The 20874-nt window shown below is 47.6% G+C and overlaps 1 protein-coding gene across 1 annotated transcript; it reads left to right on the top strand.

The window, feature by feature from the left end:
* Positions 1 to 615: 615 nt before the first annotated feature.
* Positions 616 to 20665, top strand: zfyve26 (zinc finger, FYVE domain containing 26). The gene is made up of 41 exons (XM_018727712.2): positions 616 to 852; positions 1685 to 1951; positions 2098 to 2173; positions 2308 to 2391; positions 2623 to 3097; positions 3670 to 3794; positions 4013 to 4177; positions 4300 to 4388; positions 4498 to 4649; positions 4738 to 4947; positions 5087 to 5734; positions 5905 to 6066; positions 6294 to 6445; positions 6542 to 6755; positions 6844 to 7107; positions 7249 to 7368; positions 7901 to 8071; positions 8153 to 8389; positions 8463 to 8568; positions 8748 to 9607; positions 9903 to 10102; positions 10339 to 10443; positions 10569 to 10691; positions 11572 to 11748; positions 12112 to 12361; positions 12668 to 12763; positions 12907 to 13064; positions 13941 to 14077; positions 14194 to 14219; positions 14303 to 14439; positions 14991 to 15211; positions 15947 to 16094; positions 16417 to 16626; positions 17084 to 17299; positions 17538 to 17735; positions 17824 to 18029; positions 18223 to 18388; positions 18470 to 18529; positions 18708 to 18890; positions 19126 to 19176; positions 19432 to 20665. The coding sequence occupies exons 2-41, from the start codon at positions 1752 to 1754 to the stop codon at positions 19642 to 19644; spliced, it is 7791 nt and encodes a 2596-aa protein (XP_018583228.1). The 5' UTR covers positions 616 to 852; positions 1685 to 1751; the 3' UTR covers positions 19645 to 20665.
* The last annotated feature ends 209 nt before the right edge of the window (positions 20666 to 20874 follow it).

The raw sequence follows: 20874 nt of genomic DNA, 5'->3' as shown, positions 1-20874 counted from the left end.
GGACAGCAAATCTGCAATCGAGCTGTTACTCTAAAATGTATTTTATGTACTTATTATTATGTACTTAGCATTTATTTAAAAGCTGAGAAATAACCGAGGGAGTTGTTGTCATTAAGATTACGCGGGGGTGGAGTGATTTTAACCAAAAGAGGACTTATGGACGAAGGACTTCACGGGTAGGGGATATAATATCGAAGTTCAGAACATCTCCTTATATGTGTAGGCCCACTGGCAATATAACAATAAAGGAAATAATCAGTTTCTTCTGGCCGCTGTGTCTGGTTTTAGAGTCTCAGGGGAAAGTAAATTTTAAGTCACCAAATTAGGAAAGACTCAGAATCCACAATTTGTGGAAACTCAAACTAATTATAACTGTGTGTGCCAAATACGTTCGGCGTCAAGAATCATTCGTAAATAAAGCACACGCCACTATCATTAAACACGCAGCCTGCTTCCTTCGATCATTTTAAACGTCATAAAACCCACAATAAACAAGAAACACTTCGGCATCCTCCGCTGCCACCAATGCAGCGCATTCCTCGTGACAACGCGACCTTTGACCTTCCTCCTGGCCGGTCAGCTGACCTGGTCACATGATCGCTCCGGCATGGCCAAACATGGGCGATAACAATTCGGAAGCGGAACGGAGCGCAGCGCCGCGGAGGGAGACAGGCAGCAAGAGACCGCACTCAGACCGAGGAGTGGAGTCGGCTGTACGTCCACCCGCTGCTGTTATTAGCACTCTATTAACACGAGTTCTCTAGAAGTGTCTCCCTAGGAAGACTTCTTGTCGGAACTGGTCTCTGGAGCTGACAGTAGGAAACCCTTAGAGTCTGGAACTGAACCGAACGGGTGTGATTTTCGTTTCGTTTCGCTTCGCTCCGCTCCGCTCCGCTCGGGCGGCGGTCGTTGTAATAATAATTGTAAATATGTAGCACTTTTTTTGGGCACCTTTTCTGTGCTTGTTGTTTACTGGAGCCATTGTGTTTGTACATGCCGGTGAACAGACTCCTCCCTGTCATTTGAAGGAAGTGTGGCAAGAGCAGTATTGATCTGGTAAACTAGTGCTTACTTGTGCTGTCTACACACACACACACACACACACACACACACACTTTCTGAACCGCTTGTCCCATACGAGGTCGCAGGGAACCAGAGCCTACCCGGCAACCCAGAGGGGGAGGGGACACACCCAGGACGGGACGCCAGTCCATTGCAAGGCACCCCAAGCGGAACTCGAACCCCAGACCCACCAGAGAGCAAGACCTGGTCTAACCCACTGCGCCACCGCGCCCCCTGTGTGCTGTCTAGATGGTTGCTATTATAATAATTATAATATGTTGATGCTTGCTTTGCTTTGAAAGTTAGGCTTGTTCACTAAGCTGTGCACAGTGATTTACCCTAATTATACAGTTGGGTACATGAGTGCTAGCTCCGCGAGCCGGGATTCTACACATCTTGCTCCACAGCTCTTGTCGGTCATGGTGCTGTAGTGTTGGGTCATGTCTTTCGTTTTACATGATGGCTGCACCTAAAAGATTATAACTCTCTTTTACTGCATATTTGTCCGCCCCAGTGCTTTCATACAGTGAGATTTTTGTTTGTTTTGTACTGTAATGTGATACTCTCTCCTCCTTATTGCTGTGCAGAATTAAATAATGGCATCGCTCATCTCCCGTTACAGGTTAATCATGTTAGGTGGCCTCCCCTCCATACCCCCAAACTGAAGCATTGAGCTCCGGTGAGCCGGGATGGATCGGCGGCTGGAAGCGATCGTGCACCCGTTTGGCCGTGAGGAGGAGAGCTCCGTGGAGCAGCTCTTCCGCTTCTTCGCTCTGTGTCTGCGGTGTGGAGAGTGGGAGCTGGCTCGCGCCTGCGTCCCTCAGCTCTGCCACACCCCAGGCCTGCAGAACATCCTGAAGGCCTTGGTCACCTGTCCATATGTGCTCAAGTGAGTTGGTGTTGTGAGAAAAGATGACTTGATGGTGTTCCAAATCTAAAATCAGCTTTGGCTGTTTGATTGATGATGATGATTATCATTATTTCATTATTATTATGATGATGATATATAGTTCTGAGGTCTGGTTCATGCTGTAGGTGGGAGACTGTAGGCAGCCCTCACCGGCTGGCCTGGCTGTGGCTGAAGGTTTCGGAGAGATGGGCCCATGAGGAGGTACAGGTCTGACACACGACTAATAACACGCGTGACATGTTTTCTTGTCTCTGTTTGCGCGACATACTTGCGTCCGCATTAACATACCCGCCTTGTCAGTTTAACGCGTCTTTGGCTCTCGCGCTCTTCTGCAGGTTGCCGCATCAGTCAAAGAACAGCTGGAGTTCTTCTTGCTTCTGGAAGAGCTGAGTGGAGAAGTTCCCGAAGCAGTGCTTAAGGTTTTTAAATTGTATTTTGAAACAAATGCATTTCTTGTGTTGGAATTTTTTTTTTTAAAGTAAAAATGAGGAAACCGTTAACAGTTATCCGTTTCCCGGTTCGTGCGGTTCATTGTTCTTTACAGTTCTCCATCTTTGAGTTTACAAAACCTTTTTGCACGTTTCATTGAACCGTGTGTTGTTTCGACCGGTTTGCGACTTCGTCGACTGTAAAGGGTCGTCTTTGTTCAGGAATTCCACCAGGCCGTCGTGGAGAGGAGGGGGTCCGCCTTGAGCCTGAGTGCACGTGCAGAGTTCTGCCTCAGAACCCTGCTGGAGAGCAGCAGGCCCAGACTAGCTCAAGCCCTGGCGCGCTTCCTGCAGGGCCGCCGATCTAGTGACGGCACGGGCGAGAGGGACCGTGTGCTGCAGGACATCTTCACCCGCTTTCTGCTGGAGAAACTGGCTCGGTCGCCGAGGCAGGAGGCCTGTGCGGAAACGCTGTACTCCGTCCTGGCCCTGATGCCTTGGGGGTCTGAGCTAGCTGGTGGGCAGGTGAACGACCTGTGCAAGGCCCTCTGGGGCGCCTGTGGAGGCATGCTGTGCGAGGAGCGGGTGCTGAGCTGCCTTATGCGACCCCGCTGCCATGCCCTCCTCTCTCTCTACTGCTCTATGGCCATACAGCTCCACAGAGACCAGCTGTTGAGGGATATACCAACATCGCAAGGTTAGACTCTGAAAATCACACACGTTACGCTGTAGATTTTACACATATTATCCTCAAATCCGTCCTGGTCTGTCCTCCTGTATACACCAACTTGGATATGGTCTTCTATACCAACGTAGATACCCTCTAAACATATACAGTACCTCTAATAGAGATTATAATGTAGACATGGGCATATGTAAAGTACACCATTGCGAGCAGTTTTATTAGTTGGTGGATCTTTAGTAAACTGTAACCGCATTGTTTCTCTCAGTATTTACTCCTGTAAGGTTTAGTCAGTGGTATTGCAAGTGTGCGTGTCTCTGAGCAGCATCTGTCTCTTTACACTTCTGCTTATGTGGTTGCTATCACTTCATCTTGTAGCTTGTCAGGAAATTTACATGTCAGCTGAGCCTCGCCACATTTAACGATGACAGAGCTTCATGCTTTTGGTGTGGTATTGATCGGTGCGATGGACACTTGTGTTTAGGTGTACAACCCGTTTTCCCTAAACGAATTCTCTTCCGGAAGTTTATATTATGTCCTCTTACTTCTTTCTCTGAGCTTGTAATTGTCAACGTACTCTGGTCCAGGGGACCTGTCTGAGGCAGGGAAGCTGATACCTGGGCTGTGTTGCCACCGCAATCGTGCATCAGCGTGGAAGGCGATCTTTTTCGAGTGTCTGAGCAGCGGCAGGCATTTCTTGGAGCAGGTCCTGGTAAGTGTTTGTGGTTGTAGAAGTGTACATTTCACCACTTAATGACACATTGTCATGATTTTGAGAAGAAGAAGAAGTGAGGGGGGGGAAAAATCCCTTGTCATCTGTTCCCTGTGACAAATGAAGTGGTGGCCTAATATTGTTTTTACTTTCATTTCAGGGAGGAACCTGTATGACTTATTTTTGTGTTTATCCCCCCCCCGTTCACCTTCATCTAGGTGACAGCGCTGGACCTGATTAGGAGGGAGGAGTTCTCCAGGCTGAAGGATCTGCTGACAGGAGAGTTTCAACCCTTGTCCCGCCTACTTCTCCTCCTAGGATGGACGCACTGCCAGAGTTTGGACTCGGCTCAAAAGCTGCTGGAGATACTTCACCATAGCCAGGTAACCTCCATCCCTTCACACAGACTCCACTCCCACAACTATGAGACCCATGATACTGTGTTCTCTGGTATCTTCTTTGACTTGGCAGTACCCCTCAGTGTTTAACTGTTTTTCCCCCCCAGGCTCTTGCCAATGACTCAGTCCTTAAAGAATCTGGAGACAATTTGTCTTCCCAATTAGGAGTGCTGGAATGGTGTGCAAAGACTAACCCGTGAGTAGGTTATCTTGCATAAATTTGTGCCCTTATACTTCCCAGTGTTACCATCTGTACACATTGTGACACCAACTCTATACTGTATGGTGTGTGTCTGTGCACATAGAGGGATCTCCACTGAAGCGATCCTGGGGCAGTTGCACACACTGGACAGTCATTCTGCCCTCTTCATCCTGCAGTCCCTTATGCCCTTAGCCCGGTTGAATGAAAGGAAAGTGCTGGACCTGCTGCTTGGCCTGGACCACTTGGCTCAGCCAGGTTAGATGTATACCTTCTCCTTGTTTGCCCTGCCTTCTGGAGGTGTTTGTACTTTGCTGTCCCAGTAATGAAAGTCCTTGTGTTCTAGGGGAAGCGGATGATACTGACACACCTAACCTGTCCGTGCGGAGGAATGTGGTTCTTTTCCAGGGTTTTTGTGCTATGAAGTACGCCTTGTATGCAATTTGTGTCAATGTCCACAAGTACTCTGCGTGCAAGGACTGTTCAGCCATAAAAAACTGCCAGGAGGCCCAGCTGAAGGTGTTGGACCAAGACCAGACTTCAACAACATCAGAAGGTATCTCTGCACATGATTCCTCTGTATCTCCATATCCTCCCTTTTAGCTGTTCTGCAATAAGTAGGTGAAGACTGCAGTGTACTCCTAGCCTCCTGTGAATAATTTCCCCATCCATTCTCTTGACCTTTTTTTCCCCAGGGTGCACTGCACTTTTCCAGCATTACCTGTCCGAGTGCCAGCTTTACCTGGAAGCTGTGCCGGTCTTATTTCGGCTGGAGCTCCTGGAGAACATATTCTCACTCCTCTTTTTGTCCAGTTCTGACTTTGTCCTCCAGGAAGTGGAAGCAGGGGAGGGAGGACCACTAGAGAAGGAATCACCAGTTGGGGGTAGTTTAGAGAAATGGGACAATGTTTCTATGCGACAGAAGAAGAAAGACTCTGAAGAAAGAATACAGGGAGCTAAAACTGAAGTGCACCATGCTGGGGAAAGGACCCAGCCACAACAACAGCCCAGAAAATACATGCCACCAGACCATAACAAAGATTACAAATGCGTGGACCTGGGACACTTTATCCAGGGGTTTAGAGGTTTCCTAGTGGACACAGTGGTCATGGAGGGCTTCCTGAAGCTTCTGAGGGAGAGCCTTGAGGGGATGTGTGTGGTGGGCCCGCGGACAGGGCAGGAGGATGGGAGAGCGTTGCCTGGGGAGGAGGAAATGGCTGAAAACCTTGGCTGCTCGGTGACGGTGGAGGCCTTCGGTGCACGCCTGCAAAGGCTCTCCAAGCGGATTGCCGAGGCACAGTGGAGGCTGCAGATCATCACCAGCAATTTTGGTAATAGCAGCGGTGAGTGATTGGTTTTCACTGAGAAAGTGCACATGTGGCTCATGAAGCTGAGACACAGGATGTTGTTTGTGTGTGTATGCTCATTCAAAAATATTTTGCAGCGATTTATTTTATGAATGTGGTTTGACAATAATATATGACACAGGATTTGTTGGCGATTTATGTCACAGGTGCAGATTGGCAAACCCGGCCCACAAAGGTGGCCAACCCAGTTCTGCCGCTGAAACGCAGCAGCAGTGGAAGGGTGAAGAGGAAGAAGACTAGGCGACATCGTACCGAGCGCCTCGTCTCAGCAGAGCAGCAGAATGGTGAAGTCAGCGCCAGCACGTCTGGTATGTGGGTTCCAAGGTGCCATTCTTGAGGTTTCCTCAGTGCTGGATGTAGATGCAGTGACTGCTCTGGGTCAGGTTCACCCAGGCTCATAATCTGTTGTACTGGCGTGGAGCTCCTGTGAACTGAAATGGTTTCTGAGATGTTTTGTTTGTTAAGCTGTGGTGTCTGCAGATATTGATGTGTTGAGACTATGGCCATTGTTTGTAATTGAATGCAATTGTGACAGATGGAGGGGGTGGAGCAGTGATCACCCCTGTAGATCAGGAGCAGAGCCCTTGTGGTGATCCTCACTGCTGGCTGGTGCCTGCCATGCTCTCACCCCCGGAGTCCCTGCTAATATCCTGTGTGCGGCGGGGGAACTTCCTGGAGGCTCACCAGGTAAGTGACTCTGCACGGGGCCTGTGGATGCAAAGGGTGGATCCATGACTCTTCAGTATTTTTCTTTCCTGAGCTGATGGCCTCCTCCCTCCTCAGGTATCCGTGATGTTTGGGCTGGAGGGCTCAGCCTGCTGTGGGGAGCTTGTGTTTATGGAGCGCTACCAGGAGGTACTGGAGGAGCTGAGCCGAGTAGAGCAAAAGATGGAGAACCAGACATCAGAAGGGTCCAGCACACCAAGCGTTGGGCGGAGGCGGCTGGGCAGCAGCGGGCGCTCAACGTTGCAGGCCATCGGGAGCGCTGCTGCAGCAGGTATTATGCCTCCCTGCCCATCTGCTGTGGACACCTACACGAAAAGAAACCCAATGCTCGAACATCTTGCCTGTCCTCTTATGTGCAGGTGTGGCCTTCTACTCCATCTCGGATGTGGCGGACAGGCTCCTCAGCACCCCTGGGCACCCGGTCCCCTCGCTGGAGGAGGACTACTGGTTGAACTTCAGGGTCCCAGATCCCTCTGGCCTGCTGCGTCCCCTGCTCGAGGAGTTGAGCCCCCCAGCCATGGCTACTTTTGACTTGGCTTGCTGCAACTGTCAGCTGTGGAAGACCTCACGGCAGCTGTTGGAGACTGCAGACCGCAGGCTGAACAGCACATTGGAAGGGCGAGGTGGCGTACAGATCTTGAATCTACTGTAACTGTCCTGTCTGCTTCTGTGTTTGACTTTAAAGTGTTCTGTTTGGGTTTGTCTTGTTCATTAGGGTATACCTGTGTCTGGCAGTTAAAGGCTTTTCTATGTTTCTCTTCCAGGAGTAAAAGTAGACTTCAAGTTGCCCCGTTCTGAAGGGATCAGGGGGTTCCCTGCAGTACTGCAGCACATCAGCAAGATCCTGAACCACACGGTCAACGCAAAGGGAGCAGCCAAGATGGGTAAATCTAGAACTGGCCTAAACTGTTGCCTCAGCACAATGAGTAGACCTGTTGAGCTCAGTAATTAAATCTCAATTTACAGACTAACTAAATAATATCTTCCAAACCATAAACGAATCACTAAATTTGTTGACTGTAATGATCAGTTTTATATAGTCTTATGGTGGACAGCTGGTAGCGTAGTGGTTAGTGCTACTGCCTTTGGACCTGAAGGTCGCAAGTTCAATTCCCCCACCTCCCGCTGTAGTATCCTTGAGCAAGGTACTTACCCTAAATTGCTCCAGTAAAAAATCACCCAGCTGTATAAATGGGTAAATGGTTGTAAGCATGTAATAATTCTGACCTTAACGTTGTAATTCACTTTGGAGAAAAGTGTCAGTTAAATGAATAAATGTGTAGTGGTGTAACTTAATACTACAGGTCTTAAGTTTTGGCAGCTGGAAGATTGGCTTTACAGACTGACCGCTTGTCAAACCTGAGAGAAATCAGAGGCAGGTGCCACAAAGCAGAGATACTATCTGTCTGCCTGCAGAGACAGCAAGTGAGGAGTGTGTGGATTCCAGCCCCTTTGGCTGCAGCGCTCAGGAAGTGCTGCTCTGCACCCATCCGACACTCGGCGAAGAAGCCATTGCCACACGGCTCAGCCTGGCCCAGCACTTGGAGCTCACCCTGCAAGTCCTGAGCTCCTCCACTGAGTCGGCAGGTCAGAAAGAGGCCATAGAAAGGGATGTGACTGAAGGGTGTGTGTAAGTGCTCTTCATCTAACGCACTTTCCCTGCTGCAGTGGACAGACGTGCCGGTGTGGGGCTTTTGGCAGCCCTGGTGGAACAGGCAAGTCTTCGGCCGTCTGAGCTGGACTCTCACCCTGTGCGCTCCCAGATGAAGCAGCTGCTCCGCTCTCTGGATCAGCTGTGTCCCTCTCAAGCTGGCGATGACCCTTCCAGGCCCGATTACATGCGCAGCTTCTTGGATTACATCAACACTTTTGCTGCGGTCCTGGTTCGAAGCCTGAGCTCAGAAGGTGAAGTACCCTTTTACAGACACTGGTGGTCTTCCCTGTCTGTGGACAGTACTGACCCTCTATGTCCCCACAGAACATGCAGGTGAAGTCAAACTGGGGAATCCTCTTCTGGTTTTACTGCAGCCTCCATCTCAACTGCTCTCTCATCTGCTCTTTGATCGCCAGGTGTCTCCTGTAAGGTATGCTGTACCCTCACCACTTGTACACCATTTACTGCCCATACTGTTATTCTGTGTTGTGTACATTTTTCTCTTCGTTTCCTGTCTTTAGTTCCTTTTGAAATCATCACATCTCTTCCTAACTATGTGCTGATTAGTCTGGATTATGTTCTCATCCTCCTTGTGCCTTTTCCCTGTAGGGTGTCATCTTTGTTGAAGCAGGAGGGTTTGGCACTGAATGTCCAGCAGGTGATCATCCAGCGTTGCTGCGAGGCACTCCCGGTGTGGAACACTGGCCAGGGTGTGCCAGCTGCATCTGGGACAAGGGTGGGGGGTCTCCTTGGGTTGAGTGGCATTGCAGATCTGCTACAGCAGTATGCCCAGGAGCACGCTCTCATGCTGGGCCTGCCGGGCTTGGGTACACAGATCCACTCTGACTCCGAGGTGTCCCCGGAGGAAATAACCACTCCAAGCTCGCTGACCACCTCTCCATCGTCTTCACCCCCATCATCATCCTCCTCATCCTCCAGTTCCAGCTCCTCCAGCTCTCTCCTCCTTACTCCCTCAGCCCTGTCCTTCCTCAAGTCCCGTTCCCCCTTGCTGGCCTCTCTGGCCTGCCTGAGTGCCTGCCGAGGCGGAGTGGCGAGGACCTCCATGGCTTGGCCTGGCCTCCCCTCCTATTTCCGTGGGGGGCGGAAGGAGGGGGTCCTGGATGTTGAGCAGCTCACCCGGGAGACGGAAGCCTTGCTGAAGGAGCTGCCTGTCTTGCAGGCCTATCTCCAGGCCATGGCCCAGCCTATTCTGGGGCCTTCGGGCAGTCTGGAGGAAAGTGGTGGGACGTCAACACTAAGTGCTGCCCTGTGCGGGAAGCTGCTGGCTGGCCTTCTGCTCTCTGGACTTCACCGAAGCGCTGCTCGAGCTGTGGTCACTGACGCCTTCCAACAGGCGCTGGCCACCCAAGATCTGGAACGTGCATTGAGCCTGCTGGAGCTGTATGGGCAGAACTGCAGCCAGGAGTGGGTGCTGCGGGACCAACTGCTGGCAAGTGCAGCCCTGGAAGGTTAGAAGGTGTTCTGTGCATTCCACTACCAAAGAATGGGTTTTCAGTAAAAGCCAGAGGCCTTGAAGTGTTAGCTTTTGTTTTTGTTGTAGTTAGTCTTTGTATTTAGTTTTGTCTTATTCAGACAGTAGGAGACACATCTGTTGGTCAAGCCACGGTCATCTACCGCTATTAGTTTAGCAGACTTAAACAATTGTGTACAAGTACAGGCAGCCACGGGGTCATTGCTACAAAGACTGACAACTGAAACACCCACGTATGTCTTTCCCCACTGTGACCTTTTGCTCTTACCCAGAAGGCAGAGGGAATTTGGAGCAGCTTTTCCGTTTGCGGGATGCCGATTTGCGAGCGCGTATGGCTCTCCGGGGCTTGGAGCTGTGGCCGCTTCCCTCCTGTCTTGAGCTTCTGCAGTTCTGTCTCAGTGATGGCAACACTGAGGAGTCCCTGAAGAGGGAGCTAGAGCTTAAGAAACAGGAGCTTCATATCTACCACAGAGTAAGCACTGCAATAGACTAACATAGTGTCCATGATGTACCCCTGCCTTATTTACTTTGCTTCCTGGTGTTGACTGACCCATAACGGATAAGCAGTTGTTGGATATAGATATGGTTCGTCATATCTCAAAGTCTCAAACTTCGGTGAATATTTGGTAGATTATTTCTTTTGGTTTATGGATTTGTTCTGAGTTATTCTTCACCCCCCCATTCTCTTATGGTTTGGGGTTTTGACAGATGCTGAATTTGCCACCACCGTTGCCATGGTCAACGTGGCAGGAGCTGAAGGTGGAATCTAGACGTGAGCCTGAGACAGTGTTCTACATGATGCTGGAGGCCAATGTGAGTTACATCAGTAGTCACCCTACCCCAGGCCTGATCTCCTTGGGCATCTGATCGTGATTCCCCGTAATAAGTAGTGCACAATGACATCTTTGTCTAATACTCTGGGTTTTCCTCTCGGACAGGAGTTTGAGCTGTGTGGGCAGTGGGTCCAGTTGTATCCTGTTTCTACAAAGCTGAGCCTGCAGCTGCAGACAAAACACTTGCTTTACCTGCTTGAAAGGGGGCAGATGGATGAGGCCTTCCAGGTGCTCAGTCTTTTTGTTTCTCACCTTGATAAACACACAGTCCTGTCTCACTTTGTGAGAGGGGAGTGGGTCAAGTCTGCAAAGGTAGCTCAGCTGTTTGTTAGCACCTCCTGTAAACATACTAGACAGTCATGAGTGTCTAGGTGTTCATTTTTGAAGATCTTCCAGTTGAAACTAGACTGTCTGATTCAACACCACATTATACAATATTTGAGTGTACACTGGTTTTTGTTACAGCCAAGTTACGCATTCTTAAAGATAACAAATTTCTTGTATTTAACCGTTTCCTTGCTTATCTGTTTTCTAAGATTTAGCTGTACCATCCAAGTGTACTCAGTTTGCATGTGTCAGTAAAACACTTTGAAACAAAATAGGAGTGTGGAACCGCCTTGATTCAACTCACCTCCACAGTGTTTATAGCATATGTTTTGACGTTCACGTATTCCAGTGATCAGTAACAAGATGATGAGCACTGGTTTTTGGGATGAATAAACAATATAATGAATGTCAGCAATTGGCATCAAATACCAGTTTTCCAAGACAGCACTGCTATTTTCAGTCATTTTAATTATGTGAAGGTATCCTGCTGTTATATTAAAATGTTACCGTGAATTTAATGTATTACGTCTGTCAGACTTTAACAATCTGATCTAACCAGAAAATTAAATAAGGAATAACTGTATTAAGCTTTTATTGATTGTCACGAGACAGGAATTTGTGTGCACTGCCAAGCTTTCCTGTTATTTCGAGAGATTTCACAGTTTGTGAAACATTTAAAAATAAATTCAGGTACTATGGTTAGAAAAAACAACACATACTCAAAACACTGAGCAATTTCCTTTCTTATGTTTGTGCTTTAGTGATAACTCTGTTTCCTCAGTTGCTGGAGAGCCTTGCGGGCTCTACTCTGGGCCTGGAGGTTTGTGAGCATGCATTGGACTGCCAGCCTGGACTGGCTGCCTGTCACTTTCTGGCCGATTACCTTACCCTGCACTTCGAAAGCCGTATGTCCCCTGCTCGGAGACGTCATATTCATGATCTCCATCTGGGCTCCAAGGTCAGAGGACACGGGTGATTGAGTTGTGGGTATGAACTTAGTCTTGGCTGAGGTGTAGATGGTGTACTGCCATATTTTCATGTGGTCACATGGAAAAACTTAGTTTAGCATAAGTCTCCCCCCCCCCCCCCCTTGAGTTTTTGCCTCCCCTTGGTTCTTTTACAACACCTGTGGTTGGACACAGTCTTGTTTCAGACCCAGCATGTAGTCATATGCCAGAACTGTAGTAGAGAAACTGGTATAGCCCAGATCCTGCTATTAGTTTACTTAATTTATCAACTGCTGTAAACTGCCACTGGCTTTGTTAGTACCGCCGAGCTCTCTCCATATATAAATATCTGTGAAATTGGCCCGCTCCTTCAGGTGCTTCTGACCCTCCCTCCAGCGGCTCGGGACGACTACTTCCCTCTGCTGTCAAACCCACTGCTAATGCTGGAGCAGATGCTGATGAACTTGAAGGTGGACTGGGCGGCGGTGGCAGTGCAGACACTGCGGGGCCTGCTGCTTGGCCAGGACTGCAGCTTTAGCCCTGCTGACATCGACGTGCTGCTGGCCAGCTATGCACGCAAAGCCTTGGATTTCCCCTACGCACCAAGGGAGAGAACTCGCTCTGGTATCAAACAGGGCCCCTAGCAACCTCAACAAAGCTCTGTAAAACATTTCTAGTGACTGTTAAAATCCAGACAGATGGAAATGTTTATTAATATAGTTTATTGTTAATATGCAGTTTATTCTTTTTTCCAAAGCAAAGTACATTTTTATTCCATTGTGCTTTTTTATTTGGAGCAGTTTAAAATACATGCTTTGGTTAAGAACCAGCAAGGTAGATCTTGAAGTCCTTACATTCTGCTTACCTGGTTTTATGAGGATATCTGTAAATGACAAGTGAAGTGACATTTTTCACCCTGATTCTCCATAGATTCTGTCATCAGCCTTCAGGATGCCCTCATGCAGTGTCCTGCCCAAGAGAGCTGCCCCCCCTCACCCAGAGCAGAGACCCCACCACCCACTACAGGTAAGATGGCACACACAGTGAGAACTCTCAGCTGCTGCAGACGGTATAACAGTATCACTACCTCAGCATGTTAGTATTTCTGTTATTTAACTTGCTGCTACATGTTGCTCTCATGCTACGACTGTGTATTCATAAAATTTAAGGCAGCACGCCTGTGCACACACCTTCAACTCAGAGTGGTCGCAAAGCCAGGACCTCTACCCAGTTCATACCTCCAGAGAAACCCCCAAGTCGAAAAGAGTGGATTCCAGACCACCATAAATCTGCCTGCATGGTCTGCCTTCGGGAAAGGTTCACCATGGTAAGACTCGGAATGTGGCTGAAGGAGAGACAGGGTGCATGTGAGACAGAAGTGTCAAATGACATAGTTGACATGCTGATACAGTACTGTGCAAAAGTCTTAGGCACAGTAGTGTATCACAAAAAATGTTATGGTTGGTGATGATGGTTATTTAATGTCTTCTGCATTAGTGTCAATGGGGAAAGAGCATATTTTAGATTTCCAAGCATTCCTTTTGCAAAAAGTTACAGTAAGGGTTTTGTATGTCAGTGGTGGAGCGGGTTTGGCCTGTACCGCTCTCTGGTGGGTCTGGGGTTTGAGTCCCGAGTGGGGTGCCTTGTGATGGACTGGCGTCCCATCCTGGGTGTGTCTCCTCCTCCTCCAGCCTTGCGCCCTATGTTGCCGGGTTAGGCTCTGGTTCGCCATGACCCCGTATGGGACAAGCGGTTCAGATGGTGTTTGTGTGTGTGTTTTGTGTGTCATTAAAGAAAGCACGCACAGACACACACTCTGAAACTGCTTATCCCAAGCAGGGTCGTGGTGAACCAGCCTAACCTGGCAACACAGGGCGCAAGGCTGGAGGGGGAGGGGACACACCCAGGACAGGATGCCAGTCCATCACAAGGCACCCCAAGCGGGACTCGACCCCCAGACCCGCCAGAGAGCGGGACCCGGCCAAGGCCACCGCATCCCCGCTCAGGACAAGCGGGTTGTTGACGATGGATGATTACTAAGCTTTGTAGGAAGTTTATTAATAAAGAGCGTTATTTTTGGAAGCATTCTCACTTTACAGCTTTTTTCCTCCAAGTGCCTAAAAATTTTGCACAGTACTGTAAGTCAGGGCACTGATGATATCATTCAGATGCTCACTATGGCTCCGTCTGTCCAAATCCCCAGTTCAACCGGCGACACCACTGCCGGCGCTGCGGGCGTCTTGTTTGTCAAGCGTGTTCCAGCCGGCGTATGCCAGTCGAGGGCTTCATGGAAGAGACCTCACGTATTTGTGACCAGTGCTACAGCTTTTTCCACCCAGTGTAAGACTGCCTCATGCTGATGTACCGTTACTCTTTGTTTGTTTTGTTTTTATGGCTGATCTTCAGGTTCTTTATTTAACTCGGTGATAATCAGCTTACTTTGCTTGTTTTTGCAGCAGTGAAGACCTGGAGCAAGCAGAAGGTAAGGATAGTGGTGCTCAAAGCTCTGGATCTCAGTGAGATGCGAGACCATCGTTGCTAACAATACCATCTTTGTTTCTCAAGTGGCTGGCAGTCCTGTGGCAAACGAGGGAGCTATAGATGGAGTCCTCCACATTCCTGAGGTCCCCGAGCGTCAGTTCCACCTCTCCCTGAACCCTGCTGATAACCAGCAGCTACAAAGCGAGTTCTACTATGAGCAGGTCCTTTCCTCTTTCCCTGCTAGAAAGTGTACTTCTGCTGCTCATTATTTCTGTGATCATTGTTCATAATACAGGTGTCCATCAATTTACAAAACTAGTCTGTTCCAGAAAACGGTGCTAAGAGTCTGATCCTGAGAGTCTTATTTTCCATAATCTTAAATGTGAAAAAGAATGTGTTCCGAGCCTATTCGAACACCCCACAATAGTTTCCCCAACTATCACCAACAGGCTGTAAAACAGTCTAGGCAGTAAGTTTGGACACTTTGCGTTTTGCTTGTAGACAGCAACAAATATGGAGCCAACTACAGTACGTTACTGCACTTCTTGACTCGCATGACACTTAGCTTTTAAATATTCTTTTGGGCAGACTTCGGATAAATTTTTTTATATTGACGCCTTTATATAAAACAAAATAATGCCTGGAATGAACAGAATAAAGCAGTGCCCAGCTTCAGTCTCTTTGATCAATCTAGCATTTAATGCATTTGACCTTAAGGGCTGCATGTTGGGGTAGAACTGAGTAAATGCGTGGCCTTCTCCCTTGTTCCCAGGCCCCCAGTGCATCCCTGTGCATCGCCATCCTGTCCCTGCACAGTGACCATGTGGCTTGTGGGCAACAGCTCATCACCCACTGCCGCTCCCTCTCCCGTGGGCTCACCAACCCAGAGGTGGATGCCCGCCTCCTCACTGACATCATGCGCCAACTTCTCTTCAGTGCCAAGCTCATGTTTGTCAAGGCTGGCCGGAACCAGGACCTTGCGCTGTGTGACAGGTAAGCAGTGGGTGGAGCTGGGGGGGGTCAGTCTTTTCAGTGTGAAAAGCAGAATCTGCCTGATATCTGAAAGTATGAAATGACACAGCACATCAGTGGTACAGCAGGTGCTGCATTGTTCCCCTGTTTTTCTTTTAGGTATGTAAGGTAAGTGCTTTTGAGTTGAGTTCAATGCGTGGTATCCACTCCCTTGGTTTTCATTGTAAGGGAGTATATGGCAGTGTTTTGATCGTCTGTTTGATCGTCTTCAATTGTTGTATTCAAGTATCTTGAATTGCTCTTATGAAATATCCATATGTTTAAATGGGCAGAAATCACTGTAGGTCCCCCCCCCAAAAAAAAGCAGTTGTAATTACTGTTCAGGTGCCTAAAGAATCTTTTGTCCAAAATTGGTTTTTCTCCTTACGTTACAGTTGCCTGCTTGAGAAATCTTTTCTTTCTAAAAGTCACTCTGTGTGTGTGTGTGTGTGTGTGTGTGTGTGTGTGTGTGTGTGTGTGTGTATTCCACTGATGTATGAATGAGTGACCTATTGTAAATGGTGTATCTAGCAGTGTAAGTCACCTTAGGTCAGTAAGGTGTGGGCTGCTACATACACATGAACAATGAACTATAGTGTTCATCTGAAGTCGCTTTTGAGAAAAGTGTCTGCTAAATGAATACATATAAACACAAAATTGGAAGCACATATTTCACTTGTGTTATACTTTGTCCCTCACTCATTCCATTATCTCCAGCTACATCAGCAAAGTGGATGTGCTCAAGATTCTGGTAACAGCCAACTACAAATACATTCCATGTCTGGATGATATTTTGGAATCTGCCGCTGTCACACGTCTTCGCAACCAGTTGCTGGAGGCAGAATATTACCAACTGGCAGTGGAGGTGAGATCTAGCTGATGGTACCTGTCAGTATCTGTCAAGGATTGACATCAAGACACATAGAATCCATAAGTACACCATATTCAGGAAAACCAGTCTAGATGTTCAGACTATGAAACAAGGAGATCTTGCTAGCGGATACTTCGTCCTTAAAATCTATATGGCCACTGTTTTGTTACCACAGAAAACACCCACCTTAAATGTTCTGTGTGTATGGAATGTGTTTAATTTCTCTTTGGCTGAGTTAGAGGGAAGAAGTACTCAAGTGTCACATGGCACTGAAAGGAATTTGTACTCTTTGTGGGTCTCCCCTCTGTCTCTTCAGGTGTCCACCAAGAGTGCCTTGGACCCCGGTGGTGTTTGGCAGGCCTGGGGCATGGCTGCCCTGAAGGCAGGCAACCTGACTGTGGCACGGGAGAAGTTTGCTCGCTGTCTGAAAGCACCGGTGGACCTCAATCAACTGAGCCAGGGGCCCCGGCTGCTGCAGGAGATCATTCAGTACCTGGAGGTCTTCACCAGGCCCACGCATGCTCAGGTACCACCCTGGATGCTCTGCTGTTACCTTAAAATTCATCGTATATCAACCAGTATTTTTTGTTCCAAGTTCAGCAGGGTACTAACATAGTTTGTATCTAGTATCTAGGCTCCTGATTATAGGTGGATGACTTCAGAGGTTTTCAATCAGACTGTTTGTTTGTTAAAGGCTTTAATTGCAATGTGTCTTACTTCTCAGACTCTGCCTTGGGTTTTGGGTACTTTTACTGTCTGCTTGAACTTAGCCCTGCAGTGTCCTGTTGTTGCTTTTATAGAGAACTATTTAGTTTGTTATCCATGTACACAGCTGGATATTTGACTACAGTGATGCAGGTTAAGCAACTTGCTCTTGGATACTGCAGCAGGGACTATAACTATGAACCTGGGCCCTCATGCAATATGCTTCTATCTGCACTGAACTACCTGCATGTGTACTAACACTGGGGTTCATCCCTCAGCATGTTGAGGAAGACATCTTGGCATCCCTGAGGGAGCTGGAGGAGGCACTGTCTGAACCATGTCCTGTGGAGAGGCCCGAGGGCCGAGGCCAACAAAGCATTTACCACCAGGAGTGCCTACACTACCTGCACAACTACGGCACTCACCTGGCCATAGTGAGCTTCTATATGAGACACGATGGCATGAAGGAAGCCCTTGTGTACCTCCTGAACAAGGTGAACCTGAGCATGCTGGCTTTAACCACATCAGAAATTTTCCACAACTGAGTTTTCACTTGTAGATTAGCACACGGTTTCTTAGCATTTATCCTGATGGCATATGCTGCATACGCCGATTTTCATTTCACTTGATTTCTCCATTCGTCAGGGTTGTATCAATTGTTTATTGAATAGATGGTTGCTGTCAAAGTGCTGCTTTTAAAGGTGACATGGAGATTCTTATGTCTGGTTACAGGACTGTCCAGAGGAAGTCTTTTTGGAGGGTGTCCTTCAGTGCAGCCTGGAGCAGGGCCGCCTGGGAGCATTGCAAGGCCTGCTTGAAGCACTGGACCCAGGCCTGGAGGGCTGGAGCCGATACCTAATTGCCTCTTGCCACCTGCTACAGCGCCGAAGGCATTTCCACACCCTGTACCAACTGCAGCAATTCATGACGGTCAGCTGGCCTTCCTCTGGTGTCTCCTCTCCCTTTTCTTTCTTTTGGGTGGTTGGTTCCTGCTCTCAACTACACTCCTCCTCCACAGGACCATGTGCGAGCGGCCATGACCTGCATCCATTTCTTCACTCACGGCGCCCAGTCATACCTGCAGCTGGGGGAGCAGCAGCGCTGGCTCGTGAGGGCCAAGGAGCACCTGAGGGCCTACCTGCAGGAACATCAGGGCCGCGGTGCTGTGCGCAGGAAGTCTCCAAGCTCCTTTCGCAAGAAGATGTCCTCCAATGATGTGTCCCGGTGAGCGAAAGTGGGAGTGTACATTTTCCAGTCTTTTCACTATAGAAAAAAATGTAAGGTTTAAACTAAACTGTGAATATGTGATGACATCTGGGCAATATCATATAAGGATATGGATATTTTGGAAATGTGAAGACACCTGGCCCATTGTATTGTGTTAAATGCACGCTTTGTTTGCTGTGTTTTCTTCCAGACACATGAACACCATCGAGTTGCAGCTGGAAGTCACACGTTTCTTGCACCGCTGCGAAAGCTCCTCACCCACCCATACAGCTGCTACAGAGCCCCTGAATGTCAGCATTAACCCACCCCCAACGCTGTTCGGGGGCAATCAAATGAAAATTGACGTGGCTTGCAAGGTGGGTGATGGATGGCTTTAGAGATTTTATGTGGAAGTAAATCATATAGTATGAGTTTCTCACTCTAATCTCTTATTCCAGGTACTCCTGGGAGGGAAAAATATTGAAGAAGGATTTGGCATTGCATATAGAGTAATACAGGTAAAAAGGAATATTATTGTTTATTTAGGTTATTTAGAGTTATGTTTTTACCTGTTTGTGGAGCTAGGCATCTTTACTGGCACAGCTACAGAATAGCTTTGATCAACACTCTGCAGCAGAACCCCTGCTGGGACTTGATCGGTGACTGTTGTCATTGCTGTTGCCCTTCTTTCTCCAGGATTTCCAGTTGGATGCCCTAGCAGTATATGTGCGGACAGGCCAGCGGCTTGTGCGACAGCGCCAGTATGCAGCTGTAAAACAGCTGCTGCGGTGCGTTGGTGAATCGGGGGCTTCCACCAAGAGTGACTGCGACAACATCATTCTCGGCTGCATCTCTCTTGCCGACAAGGGCCCAGCTGATGTGAGTCCGCGAACCACGCACCTGTCTTTGGAAGTCATAGCACAGTGGGCGAGTCTTTGTTACGGCTTTGTTGAATCCACATTGTAAGGTGGTTTAGAATTACTGTAACGGTGCAGCATTGTGAAATGGACAGAGACCATGTTTAGTTTATGTAGTATGCAGGTCAGACTTAACGTATGACATGAGTCGTATGTTGCAAAGTCCTGTTCCTTGCTTTTTAATTCTTTTCCTTTAGGCCAAGGAGCTGGAGAGTCTAATTCTGGAGACTAAAAGCCCAGAAAACAAGGTGAGGGGTGTCTGTTTTACATTTTCTGTCTCTTCTCATTTTTGTTGAAATATGACCTGTGAAGGTTTTTTTTTTTTTTATAAAACCCATTTATACTTGCTAAATCCAGTTTAATTAACTTTATATATGAAATTTATTTATAACCTTCTGGTTGTAAATCAGTATCTTTTTAACACCTATGATTACCTGCTGCTGTGACAAATAGTAGAGAGCAAGTATTGGTCCTGCAGTTCTCACACGTTTTCCTCTGCCCAGATTAAGGCCTACCTGCAGTGCAGCAAACTACGAGCTGCGTACTTGTTGGCAGTGAAGCTGGAGGGAAGCCAGGCACGGCCCCTTGTGCAGGAGGTGATGCAAGCGGCTGAGAACGCCAGAGACTCCACCATGCAGGATATCTGTCACCAGTGGCTCACCGAACACCAGGACAGGCCATCACGACAACAGCAGGGTCGTAGCAATATCAGATAGTGCAAGGGAGGGCACAACACCGGACCGTGTGCGTGCCGTGCGCTGCTCCTCTCGGTGTGGAGTATACACCGCAGTTCCACGTTTCTTACCTAGATGCACAAGCGTCGCACTGTGACAAGTTTTCCTCTGTGTAGAGCTTGGATCGGAAAAACTGAATCTAATGGTTGTGTGATTGATTGTTTGTTTGTTTGTAAATGTGTAATTAAAAATTTAGTTTGACTTTAACTTTGTACTTCTATAGAAAGGGAGTGTACCACAAAAACTAATTTAAAAAAAAAAAATAAATCACTGTACTGTTAATGTAATTGTATATCACTGACTTCTCACCCCCCATCCCTCCCCTAAGTTACTTTGCCTTCAAGCTTGTTTTTGTTTCGAGAATTGCAGGTCATGGGGCAAACCATGAGAATGTGACCCAGTTAGAAGTATTGACTGCATCATTTACAAATGGAATATTTTTGGGCCAGTTTGTTTCCTTTCTTTTTTTTTTTTTTGTCTTGAGGCATTTGTAGTCTGATTCATCTGTGGTTTTGCCCTAGAAACAAACAGCAGAGACTGAGGGTTTAGGATATGAGTAATTGACCTCATTTTGGAGAGTATGTATGTTTGTTAAAAGTATTAAAGGTATGGTGTAACTTGTATGTTGTTCCATATATTGTCTTACTACAGTGTTAGTATTAATTAATATTTGCATCACCTGCCTTATTCCTCTTACTGTGTTCATTTGTCTTCAGTGTTTGGGCTTTCAGACAGAAACTGGACACTGTGGCACAAAGTATATTTGAGAGCAATTGTTATTGTCAGCAACTCAAAAAAAACTGGATTTTAAAAGGGATATGGGCTCTGACTTAAAAATTACTGAATAATTCAAATTGAAATCAAACCACATGCAATTTTAAATTCTTTATATTAATTTATTGCACGCAAGTTGTCACAGCATATTAAGTTGTACTGTACCTGGGGCAGACAGGTGATAGATAACCCTAGCAAAACTGATATGACCTACTAACCTATTTTTTTTTTTTTTTTGTTGTGCATTTCATTTCTCACTATGGTTTGTGTGTTTTGGCTTGTTGATAGTGTGTGTGTGTGTGTGTGTGTGTGTGTGTGTGTGTGTGTGTGTGTGTGTGTGTGTGTGTGGACTATCCTGTGTGCTGGAGTGAAATACTCTCCCTTAAATGAAGATGTTTACTTGTAAATATCAAATGTGATAGTGATCAGTTGTGCACA

The sequence above is a fragment of the Scleropages formosus genome, chromosome 15 (assembly GCF_900964775.1).
Source record: "Scleropages formosus chromosome 15, fSclFor1.1, whole genome shotgun sequence".
NCBI classification, from domain to species: Eukaryota; Metazoa; Chordata; class Actinopteri; order Osteoglossiformes; family Osteoglossidae; genus Scleropages; species Scleropages formosus.
Note: the sequence above shows the minus strand (reverse complement) of the source record. Positions and strands in the feature narration are given on the sequence as shown.

Excerpts from the sequence above, each read along its gene's own strand:
- zfyve26 (XM_018727712.2), top strand. The coding sequence starts at position 1,752 with ATGGATCGGCGGCTGGAAGCGATCGTGCACCCGTTTGGCCGTGAGGAG. Across the intron at positions 11,749-12,111 it reads ATCTCCATCTGGGCTCCAAG|GTGCTTCTGACCCTCCCTCC; the intron begins GTCAGAGGACAC and ends CCGCTCCTTCAG. Across the intron at positions 16,095-16,416 it reads ATTACCAACTGGCAGTGGAG|GTGTCCACCAAGAGTGCCTT; the intron begins GTGAGATCTAGC and ends CTGTCTCTTCAG.